Raw genomic sequence first — 20350 nt, forward strand, 5'->3', positions numbered from 1 at the left:
GTTGGTTAAGTAGGAGTTTATTCCCTTAGCCAAGACTCCATTACCAGAATAAAGATGGAGGAAGAATGCTTTCCCCTATGTCCTTCCAACAAGTTATATGACAGGTGAGGAAACTGAGGCTCCGAGTTTAAGTTACTTTCCCTGTCACACTGCTGTGGCAGAGTCAGAATTTAGACCCAAGTCTGTGCCCTCAGGTGCCCTTCCCACCACCCCAGTTGCATTCCTTGAGGGGATGGACATTCTCAGGAGCTCCTGGAGGATTGGGCCTGACTCTGGGGAACTGAGCGACCCTTGATCAAAGAGCCCCTCGGGTGAAGAAGAGATTATTTCTGTCACCTGCCAGGGCTAGCAACTCAGAACTTTGGAGCAAGTTTGGACTGGAGCCCTCCCTGAGCCTGGTGTTGCTGTGGAACCTCTGGCTACACTTCCCAGAGGCTGGGAGAGGTTCTCTCTCCTCCGTTTCACCCCCAGCAGGCCTCTCAGACCACGCCAGATGCTTGGGTTCCTGTCAGGGATGTGGCAGCTGCCAGTCAATTAAGTCACAAGGTTCGGCAAGCCTGAACGATTGCCAAGGGGGTCCAAGTGCCAAGCGGCTGCAGCCAGGAGGTGCTTTGCCCCAGCCCACCCCTCATTCTTTGTTTGGACGGCACTCATCATCCCAGATGGGGCCCTCTTCTCCTGCGGCTTCTCAGGGCTTGCCGTGCACTCCCCGGCTCATGTGGTAGCCCAGTTCAGCAGACGGACCTGAAGTGTTATAAATAGCACAACGATAGACCAGGAAGCCATCCCGTGCACCAGGACAGAACATGCGTTCCCTGCTTTTTGAGTCATTTCCTGGGATCGTGTGGTGGGAGTGACTTCTAGTGCAGGTAAAGTCTAATTACTCTTCTCCTGGTCTGCACTCTGTACTCGGGTCTTGCTTCTCTTTTGTATGTTTGAGTTTGTCCCCCGCCCCCATGGGTCCTGCCTTCATGAAGCAGTGCTTCCAAGTCTGCTCCTGGGACATTTCCTGTTCTTGGAACAGCAGCTGCACCAGCCTGGGGTACCCTCCTGCTACTTGATCCTATAGGGAGGTGTCCAGTGGCCATGGGCAATTTTCAGATGACCTTGTTCCTCTGACGTCATTAGATAGCTATTTTTGGTTTCTCTGTTTATGCTGCGGAGAAGTTGGGCTGGGATCGGGGAGAGGGAGAAAGAATGAAGGAGTGGCCGGTCTTGGTTTCTCATTGTCCCAGGGCCCTACCAAAGTAGGAGCATTTATTCTTCAACATTTACAGAGCACCTACTGAATGTCAGGCCCTAGGGCCACCAAGTTGTAGACATAATCTGAGAATTCTTCACTCATCCACAAATTCATTTTCCACCAGGCATTTACTTTGTGGTATGGAGTAGTAATTAAGAGTAAGGGCTCTGAGCCTGATGGCTTGGGTTTAAATTCTGGTCCCACTGGAATCCTACCTCTGAAACTTTGGTCAAGTTACTCCTCTGTGCCTCAGTTTCCTCTCGGAAATGGAAGTGATAATAATACCTATCTCATGATGTTGCTGTGAAGATTAAAGGAATTAATATCTGTGGCACACGGTAAATGCACAATAAATATTAACAACAATTATTATTCACAACAGAAGCACCACTTTTTGTACGAGGTCCTTGGGATATAAGGTTGACCGACATGGTCCCTGTCTGTTCTGAGCCAGCACCTGATCCCCAGAGCCCCAGACACCGGGACAGTGCACAGTTGGTACAAGTCAGAAGGGAACACCTGCCACGTGCACCACTTTACCCTAACTTGTGGGGACTTTCCAGGGAAACAGGTGAAGTTCCTGCCCTGGGAGAGCCTCGGAGCAGTGGCTCTCAACCCTAACTGCACATCAGAATCTTCTGGGCAGTTTGGAAAAATATCAACATTCAGGGCCCCACCTCCAATGTTCTGATTTAATTGAGCTCAGGAGGGGCCCAGACATCAGGAGTTGGGAAAGCTCTCCAGATGTTTCCCCCGGGCATCAGGGCTGAGAACACAGCCCAGGTTAGACTATGTGTCCTGCAAGCACTCTGCCAGTAGTGCCTCAGAGCTGGCCCTATGGCTCACAGCTTCTCAAACTTGGGAGTGCATGAAAACCACCTGAAATGCTGGTTAAAAAGACAGATTTCTGGGGCCCCATTTTAAACAAACTCCAGGGCTTAGGCACCAAGAAAGCCTGCCCTTGCCATGCCGTCAGCTGTCATTCCTGATCCTCTGCCCCAAAGATTCTGCCTCTGAAGGCCCATGTATCTCATTATGTAGCTCTTAACATTTTCTGTGTTGAATTGTAGAAATAACGTGTCCATGTTGATATGTTTTTTTTAAACATTTTTTATTGAGTTACAGTGATTTTACAACGTTGTGTCAAATTCCAGTGTAGAGCACAATTTTTTAGTTATACATGGACATACATATATTCAGTGTCACATTTTTTTTCGCTGTGAGCTACCACAAGATCTTGTATATATTTCCCTGTGCCATACAGTATAATCTTGCTTATGTATTCTGCGTATGCCTGTCAGTATCTACAAATTTTGAACTCCCAGTCTGTCCCTTCCCACGCGCCTCCCCCTTGGCAACCACAAGTTTGTATCATGTTGATATGTTTTGAATTATTAATCTTCTAAGAGTTACAAATGGAATTTATTAATCTTCTAAGAGTTTACAAATGAAATTTGCAAATCAGAAATATTTGCAAAATCCAAATAAAAATCATCTCTACTCCTACACCTGTGTATGTGTGTGTACACACACACACATACACACACACACACACATATCCCTTAAAATATTTTCTCTATAAATATTTTTAGCAACAAAAAAGGATCCTGCTTCATGAATGATTTTACAGTCTTTTTTCATCTAAAATGCACTATGTGGTGATTCTATAGCTCTTCCCCAGTTTGGTCCTTGCCACAGAGTGGAGCACTCAGAAGTAATCTTAGCAATAAAACTCTGCAATTCTGGGATGGGACAGTGTGTCATTTGAACTTCCAGAGAAATCTACATTCAGTTGGCCACACAGAATGTCCTATAGATCTCTGCTTACCAGCCTTGGAGGGAAGGACAGGGCCTGCGGTAAGGACAGCAGCCTTACCAGGGCTGTCCCAGGGGCTGAGAGGCGCTGCCAAAGCCCCGGGCTCGGGAGCCCAAGGTGGGAGAGGGCAAGAGAAAACAGCCCTGAGTGGCTCCCATATCAGGACCGGAGGGAAAGTCGTGAGGGGAGTTGGCTGCTGTCTTTGGATTCAGAAATGTCGTTGCTCAACTCCCTGGATTTTCCATCACAGCCGAGCAGGGAGAGGGTCAGGCTGGGAAATGTCTCCTCTGAGCCGGTCCTTTTAAAGCCTCTTGGCTGGGTCTGTTTCCTCCAGGAGCCAGGGAAGCAGTGCCAGCGTGGGATTAACCCATCCATGCCCAAGAAATTCTCCCAGGGATGGGGGCGCCCGGGAGCTCGGGCTTCTGGAATGCAGAGCCTTCCAGGGCAAGAGGCCTAAGGAGCCGTGAACTCTGGCTAGAGAAACCTTCCCTCTGGCTTTGTTAAATCCAACAGGCATAATTGCATCCTGCTGACCTTAATTCCCCTGACGGTTTTAATTGGACCTGGCTTTGCCCTACTTCCTGCCCTGCCCCTGTAGAGGCAAGGAGGGTGGCTGTGCAGCTGGTGCAGGGCGGGCAAGCCCCTTCTGAAGGGTGGGCAGGGGCTCTGGCAGCCCCCAGCTGGGTGGAGGAGGTTTCCCCGTGCCCCACCCCTGTGTGTCCAAGGGAGCTCTGAGAAGAAGCTTGGGGACTCCCAGGGAGCAGCTGGCCGAGCTGAGCTCAGCCCCGGCGGGCAGGCAGGCAGGCGGGCAGGCAGCAGGCAATCCTGTGCATCCGGAACCAGGCCAGGCTCTCCTCTCAGCAGGAGGGACTGCGGAGGCGCCTACAGGGACAGCTGAGCCCCTGCCTGGGGTGTCCGCGTTATCGAGACCCCACACCGCTGTGGGTACTGGGCCAAGCACACTGCGTACATGTGCTTAGCAAATGCCACCAGCCACCCTGGGAGAGAAGCAACGGGGCAGAGTAGTTAGGAGCTGAGCCTTGAGTTAGTTGGTTCAGCCCAACTCTGTGACTCTGCCCCATGACTCAGTTTTCCTGCCACATCTGTGAAACGGGGATGAAGGAGCTGATGTTTACACAGCACTCACTAAGTCCCCGTGCACTGTTCTAAATGCTTTACGTACCTCCTCCTGTGAGGAAGGTGCGTGTCCTACGGATGAAGAAACAAGTGAAGGCATCTGCCCAAGCCTCACAGTCTTTAGTCTCAGAGCTTCATGGCCAGAGCTCCTCAGCCATTGCTCAGCAGGATTTTGGGAAGGACTGAATGGAGGACGGGGCCTGGCCCGTTCAATAGAGTTCAAGAAATGCTTGTTATTATTTGGGAATCATAACAGTAACAAGTGTAGCAATTAAAGAGCCTTACGTTGTCCCAGCCTGAATTTTGGTCTCATCTGGATATGAACCTGGATAGTTTGAAATTACTTAAGAGCTGTGTGGCTTTAGGGACAAGCCTCTTACCCTCTATCAACATCAGTTCCCGCACCTGTAAGATGGTCTAGCTCTTGGCCCTTGGAGTCCCTTGTAAAGATCCAGTGAGCTGGGGAAAGCCCTTGGCTGAGCCCTAAGTGGTCCTCTGTGGGCTCACACTCGATATGTGCTCAGTAACTACAGTTGTAATGAGGGGATGTCAGCAAGGGCTGTCACAGTAGAGTAGCCCCACAGACCCAGTCCACTCACCAGACTCTGACTGGCGAGTGCACTTTGTGCCAGGGACACATACAGCCCCCATCCTGAAGGGGCTCCCAGACAGTGTCAGTGGTGGGATCGGCCTGGAACTGAAGGAGCCCAGAGGATGGGGTTCCAACATTTCAAGCTCAACCAGAACGTGCTGTGGGGACAATCACATAGAGGGCGGGGACCCAGGTACAGACAGGAAGCATTTCAACTTTCAGAATGCTATGAGACTCAGAAAGGGGGTACCCGGTAGGGAGACACAGGCTGGGAAATTTTAGGGAAGAGAGAGGACCTTGGGCTGTGAAGAAAGACATTTCTGGCCCAACTGCTTTCCTTGTGAAGTGACATTGGGCAAGTTACTCACTCTTTTGATCCTTCCATCTTGATCTAGAAAGTAGGATGAAAGCTCCCCACAGAGTGATTATCAAGATGATGTTTTCAGACAAAATGGATAAACCTAATAGCAGGCACTCAAAAAATGGGAACCTGGCCTGAGAGCCTGCCCCTCTTCTTCCAGGTCCCCCCTTCCCCTGGCTCCCAGTCCTGGTCAAGCCAGGGATACCAGGCAAAGCCTGAGAAAAGACTGCTCCCCCAGGGCCCCAGGTGCCCCCTCCCTCTTCCCACTTGTTCCAACACCACTCTCCCCCCAGTCGGTCCACGGGAAGAATGCCGTGTCCTCTGAACGGGGGCCAAGAGTGACAGGTGGTGGCAGTCCGAGCTGCATGGCCCCTGGTGTAAGAGATCCTCTCCTCCGTCCCCGCCTCCCCTGCCTGCGCCCCTGCCTCCGCCTCTGCCCACCCGGCCCCATCCCTTACAACTGCCCCAGGACTGCTCCCGGGCAGCCGCTGCGAGACAGACGGACACCAGGCTGCCCCTTTCTGCTCCAGGTGCCTCTCTCCCCTCAGTCAGCTGGCTTTGGCCTCCTCTCAGCCAGACCAGAGGAGGAATCCAGCAGGCTGACACACCTTTCTCTTCTTTCTGCAGCAAGAAAGACTTGAGTTAGACAAGCAGAAGCACACGCCTCCCTACCTCATGGCGACAGAAAATGGAGCAGTCGAGCTGGAAATCCGGAGCCTGTCAACAGGTGCCAAGCTGGGGCAGGAGATGGAGGGAGGAGCTTGGGAAGGGGCGTTTGAATCCAGAGTTGAGCTGGTTCTTCAGTGGGAGTTCTGCACCTGAGGCCTTTTTGTATGGCGCACAGAGGACCCAGAAATCAGAATGATCTCTGGACGGGGTGAGGCTGGGCCAAGGGCCTACATGAAGCCCTCCCTGGAGAGACTGGGAAAATGTAAAGTCCCCTTGGGTGGCACCTAAACACTCAGCAACGGATGACAGGGGCATCAGGGCCACCAGAGGACCTGAACCTCCCACACACGGCCTCTGAGGTCCTGGTAGCCCATCTCTGAGCCCACTGAGTGGCCTCAGGGGCTCAGTGGGACAAGCACTTGCAAATTGTGTCCTGGGTGGGGACCTGGGCCCAGAGCTGGTCTCTGCCCGGCTTGGCTGGGGAAGGAGGAGGGGAAGGGTGGATTCTGACTGGTGTTTCACTCCTTTGCAGACAAGGCACCTAAAGGGGCAGCAGGTGAAGGACCCTTGGCTGCAGAGAAAGACCCTGGGCCCCCAGACCCAGAGAAGGATCCTGGGCCCCTAGACCCACAGAAAGAACTTGGTCCCCCAAACCCAGAAAAAGAACTTGGTCCCTCAAACCCAGAAAAAAAACTTGGTCCCCCAGACCCTGAGAAGGATCCTGGCCCTCCAGACCCAGAGAGAGAACCTGTTCCACTCACGCTGAAGACAGATGCTGAAGTCCCAGCCCCAGAGAAAGGGGATGGTGCCTTGGCCCCACCCTCATCCGGCAGCCAGGGCCCTGAGGGAGAAGGCAACCTGGGTGGGGGGCCTGCGGAGGGCAGTGCTGGGCAGCCGGCGGCCCTGCCCCAGGAGACTGCGACCGCCAAGGCCAGTGTCAAGACGCCTGATGCCGAGCAGGGGGCCCCAGGCAGCCAGGACCCTGGAGAACCCAAGGCGCACAAGAAGGTGGCAGAGGGCCAGTCAGCAGCCAGGAGGGGCTCACCCGCCTTTCTGCACAGCCCCAGCTGCCCTGCTGCCCTCTCGAGGTGAATGGCCCCTGCCCGGGAGTTGGGAAAGGGTCCTGAGGCCCCTCTGCCTCAGGCCCTATCACATTCAGGGCTGGATTGGGTAGTTCTGACTTTGAGTTTGGGTATCAACCTGACCACGTGGTCTTCCTGCAGAAACCAGGACTTTGTGATAGTTCACAGAAGCCTGGAATGTCAGGCCAGAGAGCTCCTCAAAAACCTCTTCTCTAGGCACCTGGAGTCCAGTGTTCCCCTTACCGCGTGAGCTGGGGTCTTGCCAACGGCAGGACTGAGATGTCAGGAGGAAAAGATAACCCTTCTTCTTAGTATAATTATTGATATAATATGGAAAGGTGACTAATAACCAGACTGATAGATTATTACTTTTATAACCATAATATAGCACCTGTCTTATGATGCAATCCATTGTACTTACCTGAGTGCCAATCATATTAATGAGGTTATTAATGATATATTCATTATAAAGCACAATAATAACACTTACCATATCAGTTTGAATTATGTGGTAATATAAATTAATATCATTAAATACATTAATCCATTGCATCGCCACAGTTTTATGAATCAAGAGCTACTTAACCTGTCTAATGGTAGTCACATACTGGTTAACCAGATCAACCATCCTTTTAATAGTTATTAATGATCTATTAATGCATTGATAGTCAAGATAACAGCCACAGACATTTATGGTGTTACTAACATTCCTTGATTTTGTGTTCAGATGCATTAGCCCATGCGGTTTGGGGTGGGGGGCAGGGCTGTATTAGCTCCAGATTTCAGATGAGGCTCTGGGAGACCTGCCGGCAGGACTGTGGCTGCTGAGGGCGTCACCTCTGTATGCTCACATTCTAGCCCTGAGAAGCTGCTGGCTGAGAAGCCCCCAAATGAGGCATCAGAGCTCATCTTTGAAGGGGTCCCTGTGACCCCCGGCCCCACGGATCCCGGGCCAGCCAAGGTAGCAGAGGAAGAGAAGAACACCCCGGAAGGGAGCCAGAAGGAAGCAGGAGAGGAGGCTCAAAGCCAGGCTGACCAGGCTAAGGTGCAAGGGGACACCCCAAGGGGGATCGAGTTCCAGGCTGCTCCCTCGGAGAGATCGGAGGTGGAGCAGGCCCTCAGTCCCACACCCAGGGAAGAGGACTGCTTCCAGATTTTGGGTAGGCTGGGGCTGCCCTGGGGCCAAGGGAGGAGGGAGGGGGCTCGCCATGTCTCCCCTTGCCTTTCGATTTAGAGGACTGAACCACTCTGAGCCACCTCACCCAGCCCAATTCATCTAAGTGTCACCCAGTCCCAGGAAGTGCGAGTGTCTAGTCCCTGCTATAGATGGGGAAAAAGAAGGGGAGTGGAGTGCCCCAACCCCATAGCCAGGACAGGATATGAACCTGTCAGGACAGCCTGGCTCCAGAGCTCACTTTTTACTTTCTTCTACTTAAGCTAAAATGGGTTAAAAAAATCAGACAGAATATTGGAGTAATTCTCTGGACAGTGGAATTTGAAGTCAATCTGTAGAAGCACTCAAATGCCAGGCTTTGGTAGTTAAACTGTATCCTGGATGGGTGAGGAGGTCATGGAAGCCATAGAGGGTTCATGAACTAAGGGGCACAGGTGTCTGTATATGGGAGTGGTGACCAAGGAAGCTGGGCACATGAGATGGGGCAGGACTGCGGAGTGGCCTTAAGTGATGATGGTTTATTCAGCAGGGAGCAGGGAGCCATTGAGCATGAGTGAGCTTGGCGACCAGGTGAATAGGGAAAGGGCCTGGGCAGGGCTGGGGGGTGGGGTGAGATGGGGTCAGGAGAGCCCAGAGTGTCCTGACAGCCCCCCTCCTCCAGGCCGAGGTGCCCTGGGAGACCCGCCAGCCTGCCTGGTGAGTGGCACAGTGCCACCCAGACAGGGTGGGAGGGCCTGGCGGCTGGGCGGCAGCCAGGAGCCCTGCCTCCTCCCCTGAACAGCGGCACAGACCTCCGGGCCCACTCCACCCAGAAATCACATCCTCGAGTGATGGACCTGAACAACCTCCAAGGGCCATCTGATTTATCACTAGCCCGGCTTCCCTGCGGCTTTTTGCTATTTATAAAGAGGTTTCCATTCCCGATGACTCAGGCTGTCCTCGGCCAGGGCCTGCTGTTCCCCATGGTTGTCACTAGGTGGCAGGCTCTCCTTACCAAACATCTCCATCCCTGGCTCCTCCATGCCCACCCCTGGGCTGGGTCCTGATTGGACACCCACTCCACAGGTGGCGACAGCTTGTGGTGTTATTAGAGGGGAGGGTGGGTAGGTCTCATGGCCTACCCCATCAGACACAGTAACCCCTATCTGGCACTCCACCATTACAATTGCCTTTTTCTTTCTTTAATGGAAATGCTCATAGCTTGGGATGGAGCCTTCATACCTTATAACGTGGGAGGGTCCGAGAAGTCCAATCAGCCGTCCCGACTGTTGTGCCGGGAGAAGCTGAGCTCCTCTCTGACAGAGGCAGAGGCCTCCCAAGGCCATTTTGTGTGTTGGTGGCAGAGCTGAAATTGGAAACTGTACCCCTAGCCCCTGTCCTGGAGCCAGCTGTCCCCCAGGTACCGCTCGATGAACTTCTCTGGATGGGGCCCAGGCCAGGCAGGAGGGGCTGGTATCCGGGGGAATCTTCAGCAGCCTCGGCACTGACTGTGATGGCTCTGCTCTGCTCCCCAGATGACTGCCCGCCACCCCCCGCTCCCTTCCCCCACCGCATCGTGGAGCTGAGGACTGGGAACGTCAACAGTCAATTCAGCCTGAACTCCAAGGAGGCGCTTGGCGGGTGAGAGCTAGGACCCTGAGCCCCTGGCCCCTGGGGCCTCACATCTCCTCCACACAAAGTCCAAACACAAGGCCCAGACACACCCCAATTGGACAGGAGCCACGTGGACACAGTTTCTTCCATGTGGCTGCACTTGTCATGTGCAGGGTATCACATGGCTGGCGTGTCCTCGTCTCACTGTCGCTCACATAGACACACCATCGGTCATTCAGTGTTTCTCATGGGAAGCACATAGTATTTTCCTGTCTGTCTCAGTTTTAGGCACCACACTGACCCCCTCAAGGTGATTCCTGCCTTATTAAAAGTCCCAAAGGTGCCCTCAGGGCCCAGGGCCTGTGAGCTGCATCTCAGGGGCCATCCTTTGATGAGCTTATCCTTCCTGGGCCTGTGGTTGGTGTGGTTCAGCCATTGTCCCTGCAGCAGGGCTCACAGTTTCAGGAGGGAGTCAGAGCTGGCTGGGACGTGCATTCCCATCTCACAGGGAACTGAGGACCGATCCCCTTACCCCATGCCCCCTAGAATTCCCTCACTCCAGCCTCTTCCCTCTCCAGGGGCAAGTTTGGAGCCGTCTGTACCTGCGTAGAGAAAGCCACAGGCCTCAAGTTGGCAGCCAAGGTCATCAAGAAACAGACACCCAAAGACAAGGTAGTGGGGGCTGGCTGTGTGGGAGGGGGAGGGATCCTTGAAGTGGGTGCTTCTTACCTCCCTCGACCCACGTGTCTGCATCTGGGACCTGGTGTGTGAACCTGGATGCACCGAAGACCTCACACAAATAGACAGATGGACAGAGAGACAGCCCTGCCACAGGGGCCTGACGCTTCTGGCCATAAACCAGACCCCTCAGTTAGTGAACTTACCTTGGGGACCTCCCCTTCTAGCCATTTCCCCTTCATGCCCTCTGTTTGGTTCAAGTCATCAAGCGCTGACGAGAGCGCAGGCTCTGGCCCTGTGCTGGGCGCTGGAGATCCCGAGGGGAAGCCAGTGTGGTCCCCGCCCTCAGGGGGCCCCAGGGTAAACAGGCCTCTAGGGCTTTACCTCTAGCACTGGCTTGGGCCTGATTCAGAGGAGGCCGAAAGCAATGTTTGCTCAGGAGTGAAGGAAGGAAGGAAGGAAGGAAGGAGTGAATGAGGCAGAGGCTCACACGGAGTGAGGCAGTCGGGTGTGCGAGGAGTGGTGGTGACCTAGTGGCCTGGTGCAGTGGGAGCTGTAATTCAAGAAAGGGCGGGATGGGAGTAGGAGGCACAGAGGAGGCCCCTGACTCACCCTTGGGGTCAGGAGAGCTTCCTGGACCAGCTGTCTCCTGACTGAAGGCTTTGAAGAAGGAGAAGCTGTTTTCCAGTGGTGAAGGGAAGGCAGGGGAGAGAGCGCCAAGCAGAGGGGACTGTGGAAGAAAGGCCAGAGGGCCAGCAGCGCAGGTGCCTGCTGCGAACCCTTGAGCTGAGGCCGGGGGAGCTGAGAAGGGAGGTGACCGGCACTTCTGGCAGAGACAACAGCACCTGCAGAGGCTTGGAGCCCAGAAGGAGCATGAGAAGCAGCTTTGGAGGGAGGCTGAGCCCTGAATTCCTCATGGTGGCTCTGAGCACATTGGAACAGCACAGATTGTCTATGTGACTCTGTCTCTCTCTCTTGCTCCCGCTTGCCAGGGCCTGAATCCTTATTATTGACAGCTGGGTCCCAGGCCTCTACCATGGACCTGGCTCAGCGTCAGTGCTCAAGACAAATGTGCTGTGTAAATGAATTGGAGTCAGCTATTGCTTCATTCATTATTGGGCACTTTTTCTGTGCTGTGTGCTAGGGAAATGGCAGTGAACCAGAAAGTCCCTGCTCTCAGGGACTGGCGTACAGAGGAGGGACAGACAACTAAAACCAAACCAAAAGAAAAAGTGTGGAGTCAGGAACTGAGGAGAAGTGCTAGGAAAGAAAGTCAAGCCAGGTAGGAACAAGGAGTATGGGGCCGATGGGGCCGCTCAGGTAGGTGGGGAGGTTAGGCTTCCCTGAGGAAGTGGTGTGCCAGGTGGGATATGAACCAAGGAATGGAATAACGGGAGAAACGGAGCAGTCCAGGCAGTGATGTGATGCTCTGGGGGCACAGGTCTGGGGAGACGCCTGATCTATAGCATTTGCTAATTTCCCTGGTGTAAATATTCCTACCGGTGGCTTGATTTCAAGCCATGAATGTGACCACTGGCTGGCCAACTTTTTGAAAGTGACAAATAATAATGGCCTTGACTAGGAAGGCAGTGTGGAGGAGGTGAGAAATTACTGGGTTTGTAATCTAGTTTGAAGGCAGAGTTAAAGGATTTACTGATGGCTTGGGTGTGGGGTGGAAGGAAGCGAGAATAAGAGAGGAGTCTGGAACAGCGCCTGCCTTTTTGTCCTGCCCACCTGGGTGAAGAGTGACCTCCTTTTGCTGATGGGCAAGCTGGGGCAACTCAATTGTGGGGAAGAATTTAATTTTGGACACGAGAAATTTGAGATGCCTGTCAGGCAGACATCCAAGGGAATGGCAGTTAGGTGGTTGGAGATATTGGTGTCTGATTTGAGACTCAATCACATTTGGATGGAATTTCAAGTCACAGGACTTGAAGAGAATGCCCAGGGAGAGAGTGTGGGGAGGGGAGTGTTGAGCAGGGAGGGTGGGGCCCAATATTCAGCCAGGGGGAGGGAAGAACCAGCAAAGGAAAGATGTCTCAGCAGGAATGATGGGGGTGGTGAGGGCACAGGCTTGAAAGTGGAGAGAAGTGGGAGGCAAGGAGACCAGTGAGGACGAGGAGACAGGGCAGTGGTCTAGGCGAGGTCCTTTAGGTCTGGTCCAGGACGCAGGTGTGGCAGGTGGAGGGCAGGGAGTGACGATCCCGGATGGTACCCCTGACTTCCCTGGTCCCCAGGAAATGGTGAAGCTTGAGATCGAGGTTATGAACCAGCTGAACCATCGCAACCTGATTCAGCTTTATGCGGCCATCGAGACCCCACATGAGATCGTCCTGTTCATGGAGTAGTGAGTGCCAGCCCCGGGGGCTGGGGGCCGGGTGGGGGTGACAGTGGGCCCGGAAACAAGCCTGTAGAGGGGTCTGTGCACACAGCATCGAGGGCGGCGAGCTCTTCGAGAGGATTGTGGATGAGGACTATCATCTGACTGAGGTGGACACCATGGTGTTTGTCAGGCAGATCTGCGACGGGATCCTCTTCATGCACAAGATGAGGGTTCTACACCTGGACCTCAAGGTACTGGGGTTGGGGCCTCCTGGGAGGGGTCAGGAGCAGCATCCCATCATCTGCAATCAGTGTTGTGACCAGCCTCCTACCCCTCCTTCTCTTCCTGCATCTGGCCCTCCATCTGTAGACTCACTCACTAAGTACCAGGAGCCGGAGATACATCAGAGAGCAAAAAAGCCATAGTCCCAGCTCTCAGGAGTTCCTAGTTTAGTGCTAAGTATTTGTTGAAAGGGTCCCTTGAAGTCCTGTGAGCCTCACAATCAGTGTCTCACAGATAAAACTTACTGACAAGTGTTGCAAAAGCGCCTACATCAGTGCAGGCCCCTGTGAACGTGTGTTCATTTGCTCCACAAATATTTGTTGAGGGCCTACTCTGTGCTAGTCAGTATTCTAGGTGGTGGGGATCCAGCGGTGAACAAAATAGACAAAAATGCCTGCCCTCGTGGAGCTTATGCTCTGGAAGGGGAATCCAAAAGATACATCTATAAGTACAGCATCGGTGTGGCCGTACGCAGGGGGTAGGCGCTAACAAAAATTTCTAGGGAAAGAATATTTATACCCCTCTTCTGACCTTGCTTGGTACCTTGCCCATAGCAACTCAGGGAGAGCAAGTAGATTTCATGGATCCCAACTCTGATCAGCTGGCAGTGGCTGTCGGAGACGTCAGCCGTGGCGTGGAGAGGGCGGAGAGCCCCATGAGTGCCGGGTACTCCCCCGTCCTTACAACAGTTGTTAATGTTTGTGGGGTAAGTGGCAAGGCAAGGAGAAGATGGAATATGAACACTGAGGTGGGTTAGCACCCATCAGCAAAGTGCATAGAATTTTCATGTATTCATTTGACAAATACATACTGAGCACCTGCTCTTGGGTGCAGTGCTGGACACGAGCCAGATCATAGGGATGATGAAGACACACCCCCATCCTGTGGAGCCTCCAGGTCAGTGGGGGAAACAGACATCCCTACAATAATGACAAAATGATTAGGTCATTTTAGACCATTAAAAGTGTTATGGAAAAATACCTGAGAGTAATGGGGAGATGCACGAGGTGAAATTGGAGAAGCAGTCTGGGACCGGAGCAGGAGATGCTGCTGCTGGGGCTTGACACCTACTCCGTGTTACTAGGGCTCAGAGCTGCTCAGAGCTGTTCCGGGTGCTCCTTCCGACAGCCCACTGGGTTGGGTGTGCTGTTACCATTCCCACTGACAAGGGAGGGTAAGGAGATGGGTATCTATGGGGCCACCGTGGCAGCAGGGAATTTAGGAGGCAGTCATAATAAGCCAGGAGACAGATGACAGGGCTGGAACCAATGGCAGTGGGGGAGGGATGGGAAGTGGTCAGATGATGGACACATTCTGAAAATAGAGCCCGCCTGACCTGTGATGGTCTAGATGTGGGAGAGCAGAGGGAAAGGAAGGAGTGAGGGTACCTCCTGAGTTTCTGGACAGAGCCGATGCTTGCACGGTGGCTTTGGCACCTGCCATTCTCCCGTGAAAGCCACTTCCTTTGGGGCAGAGCAGGGACCCCGATTAAACTGCAGTGTCCTAGGAAGAAGCTCAACATTAAGTTTCTGTATCCTAGAATGTGCCTTTTTCAGGACAGCAATGTTTTTCATCAGTAAAAGAGTTCATGGTCAAGTAAGTTGGATGAACCACAGCCTGAAGGCACTGCCCAGGCCTCTAGCTGCAGGGATTCTCAGGAAGTCCCGTGTCCCCAAGAAGGAGGTCTGAGTCTGTCTTTTTTTATTTTTTAATTTTTTTGGTCTTTTTTTAAAAATTGAAGTGTAGTTGATTTACAATGTTAGTTCCAGTTGTAAAGGAAAGTGTTTCAATATATATACATATAGATACATGTATTTTCAGACCATGATAGCTTAAAAAAATTTTATTAAAAAAATTTTTTTTATTAAAGTATAGTCAGTTTTGGGGGAGGGTATAGCTCAATTGGTAGCATGCTCAAGGTCCTGTGTTCAATCCCAAGTAACTCCATTAAGTAAGTAAATAAATAAATAAACCTAATTACCCACTCCTCAAAAAAAAGTTTAAAGTATAGTCAGTTTACAACATTGTCTCAATTTCTGGTGTACAGCATAATGTTTCAGTCATACGTTATAGCTTATTACAAGAATTTGAATATACTTCCCTGTGCTATAAAGTAGGTCTCTGTTGTTTATTTTAACATAGTAGTGTGTATCTGTTAATCCTAAACTCCTAATTAATCTCTCCCCTCCTTTCCTCTTTGGTAACTATGGTTTGTTTTCTATGTCTGTGAGTCTGTCCCTGGCTTGTAAATAAAATTTGTATCTTTTTTTTTAGATTCCACGTGTAAGTGATATTGTATGTTGTCTTTCTCTGTCTGACTTAACTTCACTTAATATGAGCATCTCTAGGTCCATCCATGTTGCTGCACATGGCATTATTTCATTCTTTTTTATGGCTGAGTAATATTCCATTGTGTGTGTGTATGTGTGTGTGTGTGTATACTGGATCTGCCTTGTTTCCCCTACCAGCTGGGGCTTTTCTTTCCTTCCCTGTTTTGGTAGAACACCAGGTAGAGCTACTGAAGTCACTAGCGTCCTGCTCTGAGTGAGCACAGTAGTTTGAAAGGACCTTCCAAAAGCCTGTCGTGGGGCCTCTAAAAAGATGCCCACAGAGTGCAGACGAAGAACAAAAGTCTGTTAAATGGCCAGGTCCGGAGGTGGAGGCCTTTGGCCAGTCTCAGAGGTCAGCAGCAACTCACTTCAAGCCATGCGTGGCCGTGTTGCTGGGGCTTCCAGTATTTCAGGAGGTGCTGAAAAATCAGGAAATCAGAGTTTTTGTGTAAAATCTGCCTTTTAAACGTTGTTAACTACTTAAAAAGTTTCTGCCTTACAACCTCAGATTAGCCCTGTGTCCTTGTGTCACATGAAGAGGAAATGGAGGCCCAGAGAGGGAGGGACTAGACTTGCAGTGACTTCTCATGCTCCCCTGTGCTTGGGGCACAGGCTTCCTGGGAGCCTTGGCTGAGAACCTACTGGGTGCTTTGTTAGATGCTGAGGGTGGGGAACAAGGAAGCCTGGAGAAGATGGTTCCTTCCCTAGAAAAGCCCCTCTCAGGCCTCCGGATTCTCCTCTATGCCTGAAGCAGGCAGGTCCGAGGGTCCCTAATAGGCTGTCCACTCTGGTGGCCTGGGTTTCTGCTCCAGGGAGCCTGGGACTTGGGTGGACTTGAACGGGGAGGGAGGGTGAGCCAGGTCAGAGGTCAATCCAGGCCACCCCCTTCTTCTCAGCCAGAGAACATCCTGTGTGTCAACACCACGGGCCATTTGGTGAAGATCATTGACTTCGGCCTGGCACGGAGGTACCACCCTGGTGGGCAGGGAGGATGGGTGACAGGGAGAAGCTTAGAGGGTGCCTGGAAATGGCTGGAAGTTGTTCCCTGAGCTCTTTGTCTCACCTCTAGGTATAACCCCAATGAGAAGCTGAAGGTGAATTTTGGGACCCCAGAGTTCCTGTCACCTGAGGTGGTGAATTACGACCAAATCTCCGATAAGACAGACATGTGGAGTATGGGGGTCATTACCTACATGCTGTGAGTCCTGAAAGAGCGTGGTGTTTATGGGGGGTATGTGGTGGGCGGCTGAGGCCGAGATTGGTTCCACCTACCCACTCCCTCAGTCAGGGGTTTGCTGAGCACTGGGAGTGCTAGGGAGGACCACGAAAGGGAACTTTGTACCCATTTTATAGATGGAGAAACCAAAGCCTCCCAAGGCATAGCATCCCAGCCCAGGGCTCTGGACAGCAGACCTTTGATGTCCCAGTGCACCCATCATTCCTCTTCTTCACTGTAACCCTGGGAAGCTGGGATGATTAAGCCCATTTTACAGATGAGAAGAGTGAGGCTCAGAGAGGGAAAGTGGCTTGCCCAAGGTCACCCAGCCAGATTTGAACCCAGGTCTGTCTCACTTGAGAGGCTGGGGTCTTTTCAGTACTCCGTGCTACTTCCTAGGATCTGCCTGCATCCCTGACCCAGTTTCACCTCCCTACCCACCGCCATCCTCTCCCTCCAGGCTGAGTGGCCTCTCCCCCTTCCTGGGAGATGATGACACGGAGACCCTGAACAATGTTCTATCGGGCAACTGGTACTTTGATGAGGAGACCTTCGAGGCTGTGTCAGATGAAGCCAAAGACTTTGTCTCCAACCTCATCGTCAAGGACCAGCGGTGAGGCTCACCCCAGGACACGAACCCCATGTGTGCAAGCCCAGTGTGTGCTTGTGCCAGCTGGGTGGGTAACCGGGCTGGAAGGCCAGCAGGGTGGTGCCTTACTGGATGCCACCCACCCTTACTGGACCGCCCCCTCCCCACAGGGCCCGGATGAATGCTGCCCAGTGCCTTGCTCATCCCTGGCTCAACAACCTGGCAGAGAAAGCCAAGCGCTGTAACCGACGCCTCAAGTCCCAGATCCTGCTTAAGAAATACCTCATGAAGAGGCGCTGGAAGGTACCACTGGGCTGGTGGGGGGGGAGGAGGGAGGGGGTACAGGGCAGGAAGAGCTCTGGCCCCACCAGTCCTGCCTTGGCTGGTTCTGTCTGGAAAACAGAATTGGTTTTTCTCTTTTTGTCTTGGGCTGGCTCCTGCACTGGGTGGTGGCCCTCTACCCACTCCCTCCACCCTGAGAAAGGCATCCATTTGTGGCTCGGGCTCAGGAAAAGGTCTCTGACTCCATCACAGCCTTTGCTCCCTCATTTCACAAATATTTCTTGAGCATCTACTACTTCTAGGCACCGGGGATACACTAGTGGACAAAGAGACAAGGATTTCAGTCTTTTGTGGCCTTACTTTTAGTAGGAGGTGGGGAGTTATTAAAAGGGCTTAAGGAAGGGCTCTAGAAAAAAATAAAGATCTTCAGGAGTGCCAAGGAGAGACTGCTCTTCTAAATAGTGTGGCCATGGAGGGCACACTAAGAAGGAGCATGTGAACAAAATCCTGAAGGAGGTGAGGGCTGAGCCACGCTGGTACTGGAGGGAAGAGTGTCCCAGGCAGAGGGAACAGCTGGTGCAAAGGCCCTGAGGCAGAAGCATGGTTGTCAAGTGTAGAGAACAGGTAGGAGGCCAGTGAGGCTTGAATAAGCAAGAGGGTAGAGGAGATGTTGAAGAGGAACATGAGGCAGGGCATGGAAGGACTCGGCCATGGTGAGGGATTTATCTTTCACTTGGACTGCAATAGGAACCACTGGAATGTCTTGAGCAGAGTGGTGCTCAAGTTGACTGATGAATCTGTTGAATGAGAGCAGGAATCCAGGAGGCTGCAGTGTCATGGCGCCTCCTGTGGCCATTTAGGGCACTGCACCCACCCTGGCGTTGGGCCCTCCTGGAACGAAGGGGACCTTGGGAGACACTCAGTAGCCCTACAGCTTTTCCTCTGCCATATTGCTGACTGGGACCTCTCTCCTTCATCCCTCAGAAAAACTTCATTGCTGTCAGCGCTGCCAACCGCTTCAAGAAGATCAGCAGCTCGGGGGCACTGATGGCTCTGGGGGTCTGAGCCCCTGGAGCAGCTGATGCCTGGACGCAGCCGCACGGTGGTCGGGGCTGAGGCCACACAGCCCAGAAAGCCGGAGCAGATGGGCCAGGTCCCCAGGGCAGGCTGGCCAGGACAAGGCAGCGCCAGGCTGGGAGGCTCGGGGCTCCCCACGCCCCCATGCAGTGACCGCTTCCCCGACATGAGCCGCCTCGGATGTGGCCTGACTCCATCCTGCTAATGCCTCCCCAGACAGGGCTCTGGCCCATCAGCCAGAGCCCAGACGCCAAAGGCCCTGTGGTTCCCGCCCCAGCTCCCCCTCCTAGAACTGCTGCTCGGTGACCCCTGCTTGGCCTCACCTGGGGCATCCCTGGCCTGGGCTTGCTCCTAGCCAGAGTGGGAGGGCTGGGGGGGTCCCAGCTTGTGGGGTTTCTGCCTTTGTGGATGGGAGGCCCTTGGTGGGGCAGGAAGGCAGACGGCTGATTCCTAAGGCCCAGCTGCCAAGGGAGACAGAGCAGCCTTTGTGAAAAAGGACCTCTATGCCCCCATCCGCCTCCCCACTCCCAACAGATAAGGCCTAGCACACACCATCTGGCCTGGGCCCGGCCTCCGCCCACCTTCCTAGCGACCACCAACACACAGGAACTGCGAGTGAGAGAGAGGATGAGAGAGAGGACGCCCAGCCCAAGTCTGGTGGAGGGGGAGGGGAGAGGCCTGGGGGACAGAGGAGACCACCCCCGAGCTTGCCTGAGGGCCAGGCCGGCCCAACCCAGCCACTCTGGGCCCCCATCCCAAGGGTCACCCACAGCCTCAGATGATAGGGTTGGCAGGCCCAGGAGGAGTGGGGAGGCTGTGGGGCAGCCCCCAACCTGCTCTCAGCTTGTGCCTTGTAAATAAATGTACAGGTTGTATGTGGCCTCCTTCTCTGTGTGTGTGAGGTCACAGTCGGCCACTGTTCCCCAAGCACTTCTGCGGGCCAGGCACTTTAGTGGAACTGCATATGCAGTGTTGTCGCTCTGGAAGCAGCCTCAGGAGCCAGGCTGCCCAGCACGTAATCCGGGCAAGTGGCTACCCCCTTTTGTGCCTCAGTTTGCTCATTGGGGGAGTGGGGGAGGGTCACAGCACCAGTCAACGTTCATGGGTAATGACTGTGTGCCAGGCTTTATTCAAGTGCTTGTGTGTTTATTCATTCATTTACACCTCACAGCAAGGTGATGAGGTAGATATTATTATTATTCCTATTTTACAGAGGGGGAAACTGAGGCTTAGAGAGGGGAAGGAAGTTGAAGGCTTGTCAACAGATCAGAACCTGGGGCTTAGAATGAACTCTGGTCACCCAGAGCAAGGCTCTGCCCAGGAACCCACCCTGCTTCTCACAGAACAAAGTGTCTAAGCCGAAAGCAGAGTCTCCAGGTGGAGCCAGGAGTCTGGGCAGGTCTGCGATGCTGAGTCCTGTGGGAGACAGCTGTTTTCTCATTTCTCCCATGGGCCCCAGACCGCCCCACCCCAGGCCTGCAGTGCAGGGGGTGGGGTGCCATCTGCTGGAGGGGGCAGCCCAGAGGGCAAGAGAGATTAACCCTAATAGGGTGCAGCTTTCCGGCTGCGAGGATGACTGTGGACTGGCTGAAGTGAGGCAGCTGGGCGGCCTGCTGGGGGCGTAGCAGTTCCAGCAGGAATGGCAGTGACGAGAGTTCACGGGCACTGAGCTGAGTGCCTGCTGGGTGCCTGCCCTGGCCCAGCTCTGTGATCACACGGACTGCTCATAGTCACCCTGCATGGCAGGCGTTATGTCCATTTCTCCGATGGGGAAGCCAAGACTCAGGGAGGTTAAGCCACTTGCTCAGGGTCACACAGCTAGTCGGTGCAGAGCCAGGATTTCTACCCGGTCTGGACCCAGAGCCCATGCTCTTAACCGCTACCCTGTCTGCCTCTGAGAAATCAT

The 20350-nt window shown here is 53.3% G+C and overlaps 1 protein-coding gene across 3 annotated transcripts; it reads left to right on the forward strand.

The window, feature by feature from the left end:
- Positions 1 to 736: 736 nt before the first annotated feature.
- MYLK2 (myosin light chain kinase 2) lies at positions 737 to 19323 on the forward strand. 3 transcript variants are annotated; one of them, XM_032462075.1, is made up of 14 exons: positions 737 to 869; positions 5777 to 5876; positions 6351 to 6906; positions 7042 to 7146; positions 7759 to 8060; positions 9589 to 9694; positions 10246 to 10339; positions 12583 to 12692; positions 12778 to 12919; positions 16177 to 16247; positions 16350 to 16478; positions 16957 to 17109; positions 17256 to 17388; positions 18352 to 19323. In XM_032462075.1, exons 2-14 carry the CDS (start codon positions 5825 to 5827, stop codon positions 18430 to 18432), a joined length of 2034 nt encoding a protein of 677 aa, XP_032317966.1. In that variant the 5' UTR covers positions 737 to 869; positions 5777 to 5824; the 3' UTR covers positions 18433 to 19323. The 3 variants fall into 3 exon arrangements, with proteins under 3 accessions (XP_032317966.1, XP_032317965.1, XP_014410152.1); XM_032462074.1 differs by lacking the exon at positions 737 to 869 and adding an exon at positions 5525 to 5679; XM_014554666.2 differs by lacking the exons at positions 737 to 869; positions 7042 to 7146 and adding an exon at positions 5525 to 5679.
- Positions 19324 to 20350: the final 1027 nt, after the last annotated feature.

This window comes from Camelus ferus, chromosome 19 (genome assembly GCF_009834535.1).
Source record: "Camelus ferus isolate YT-003-E chromosome 19, BCGSAC_Cfer_1.0, whole genome shotgun sequence".
NCBI lineage: Eukaryota > Metazoa > Chordata > Mammalia > Artiodactyla > Camelidae > Camelus > Camelus ferus.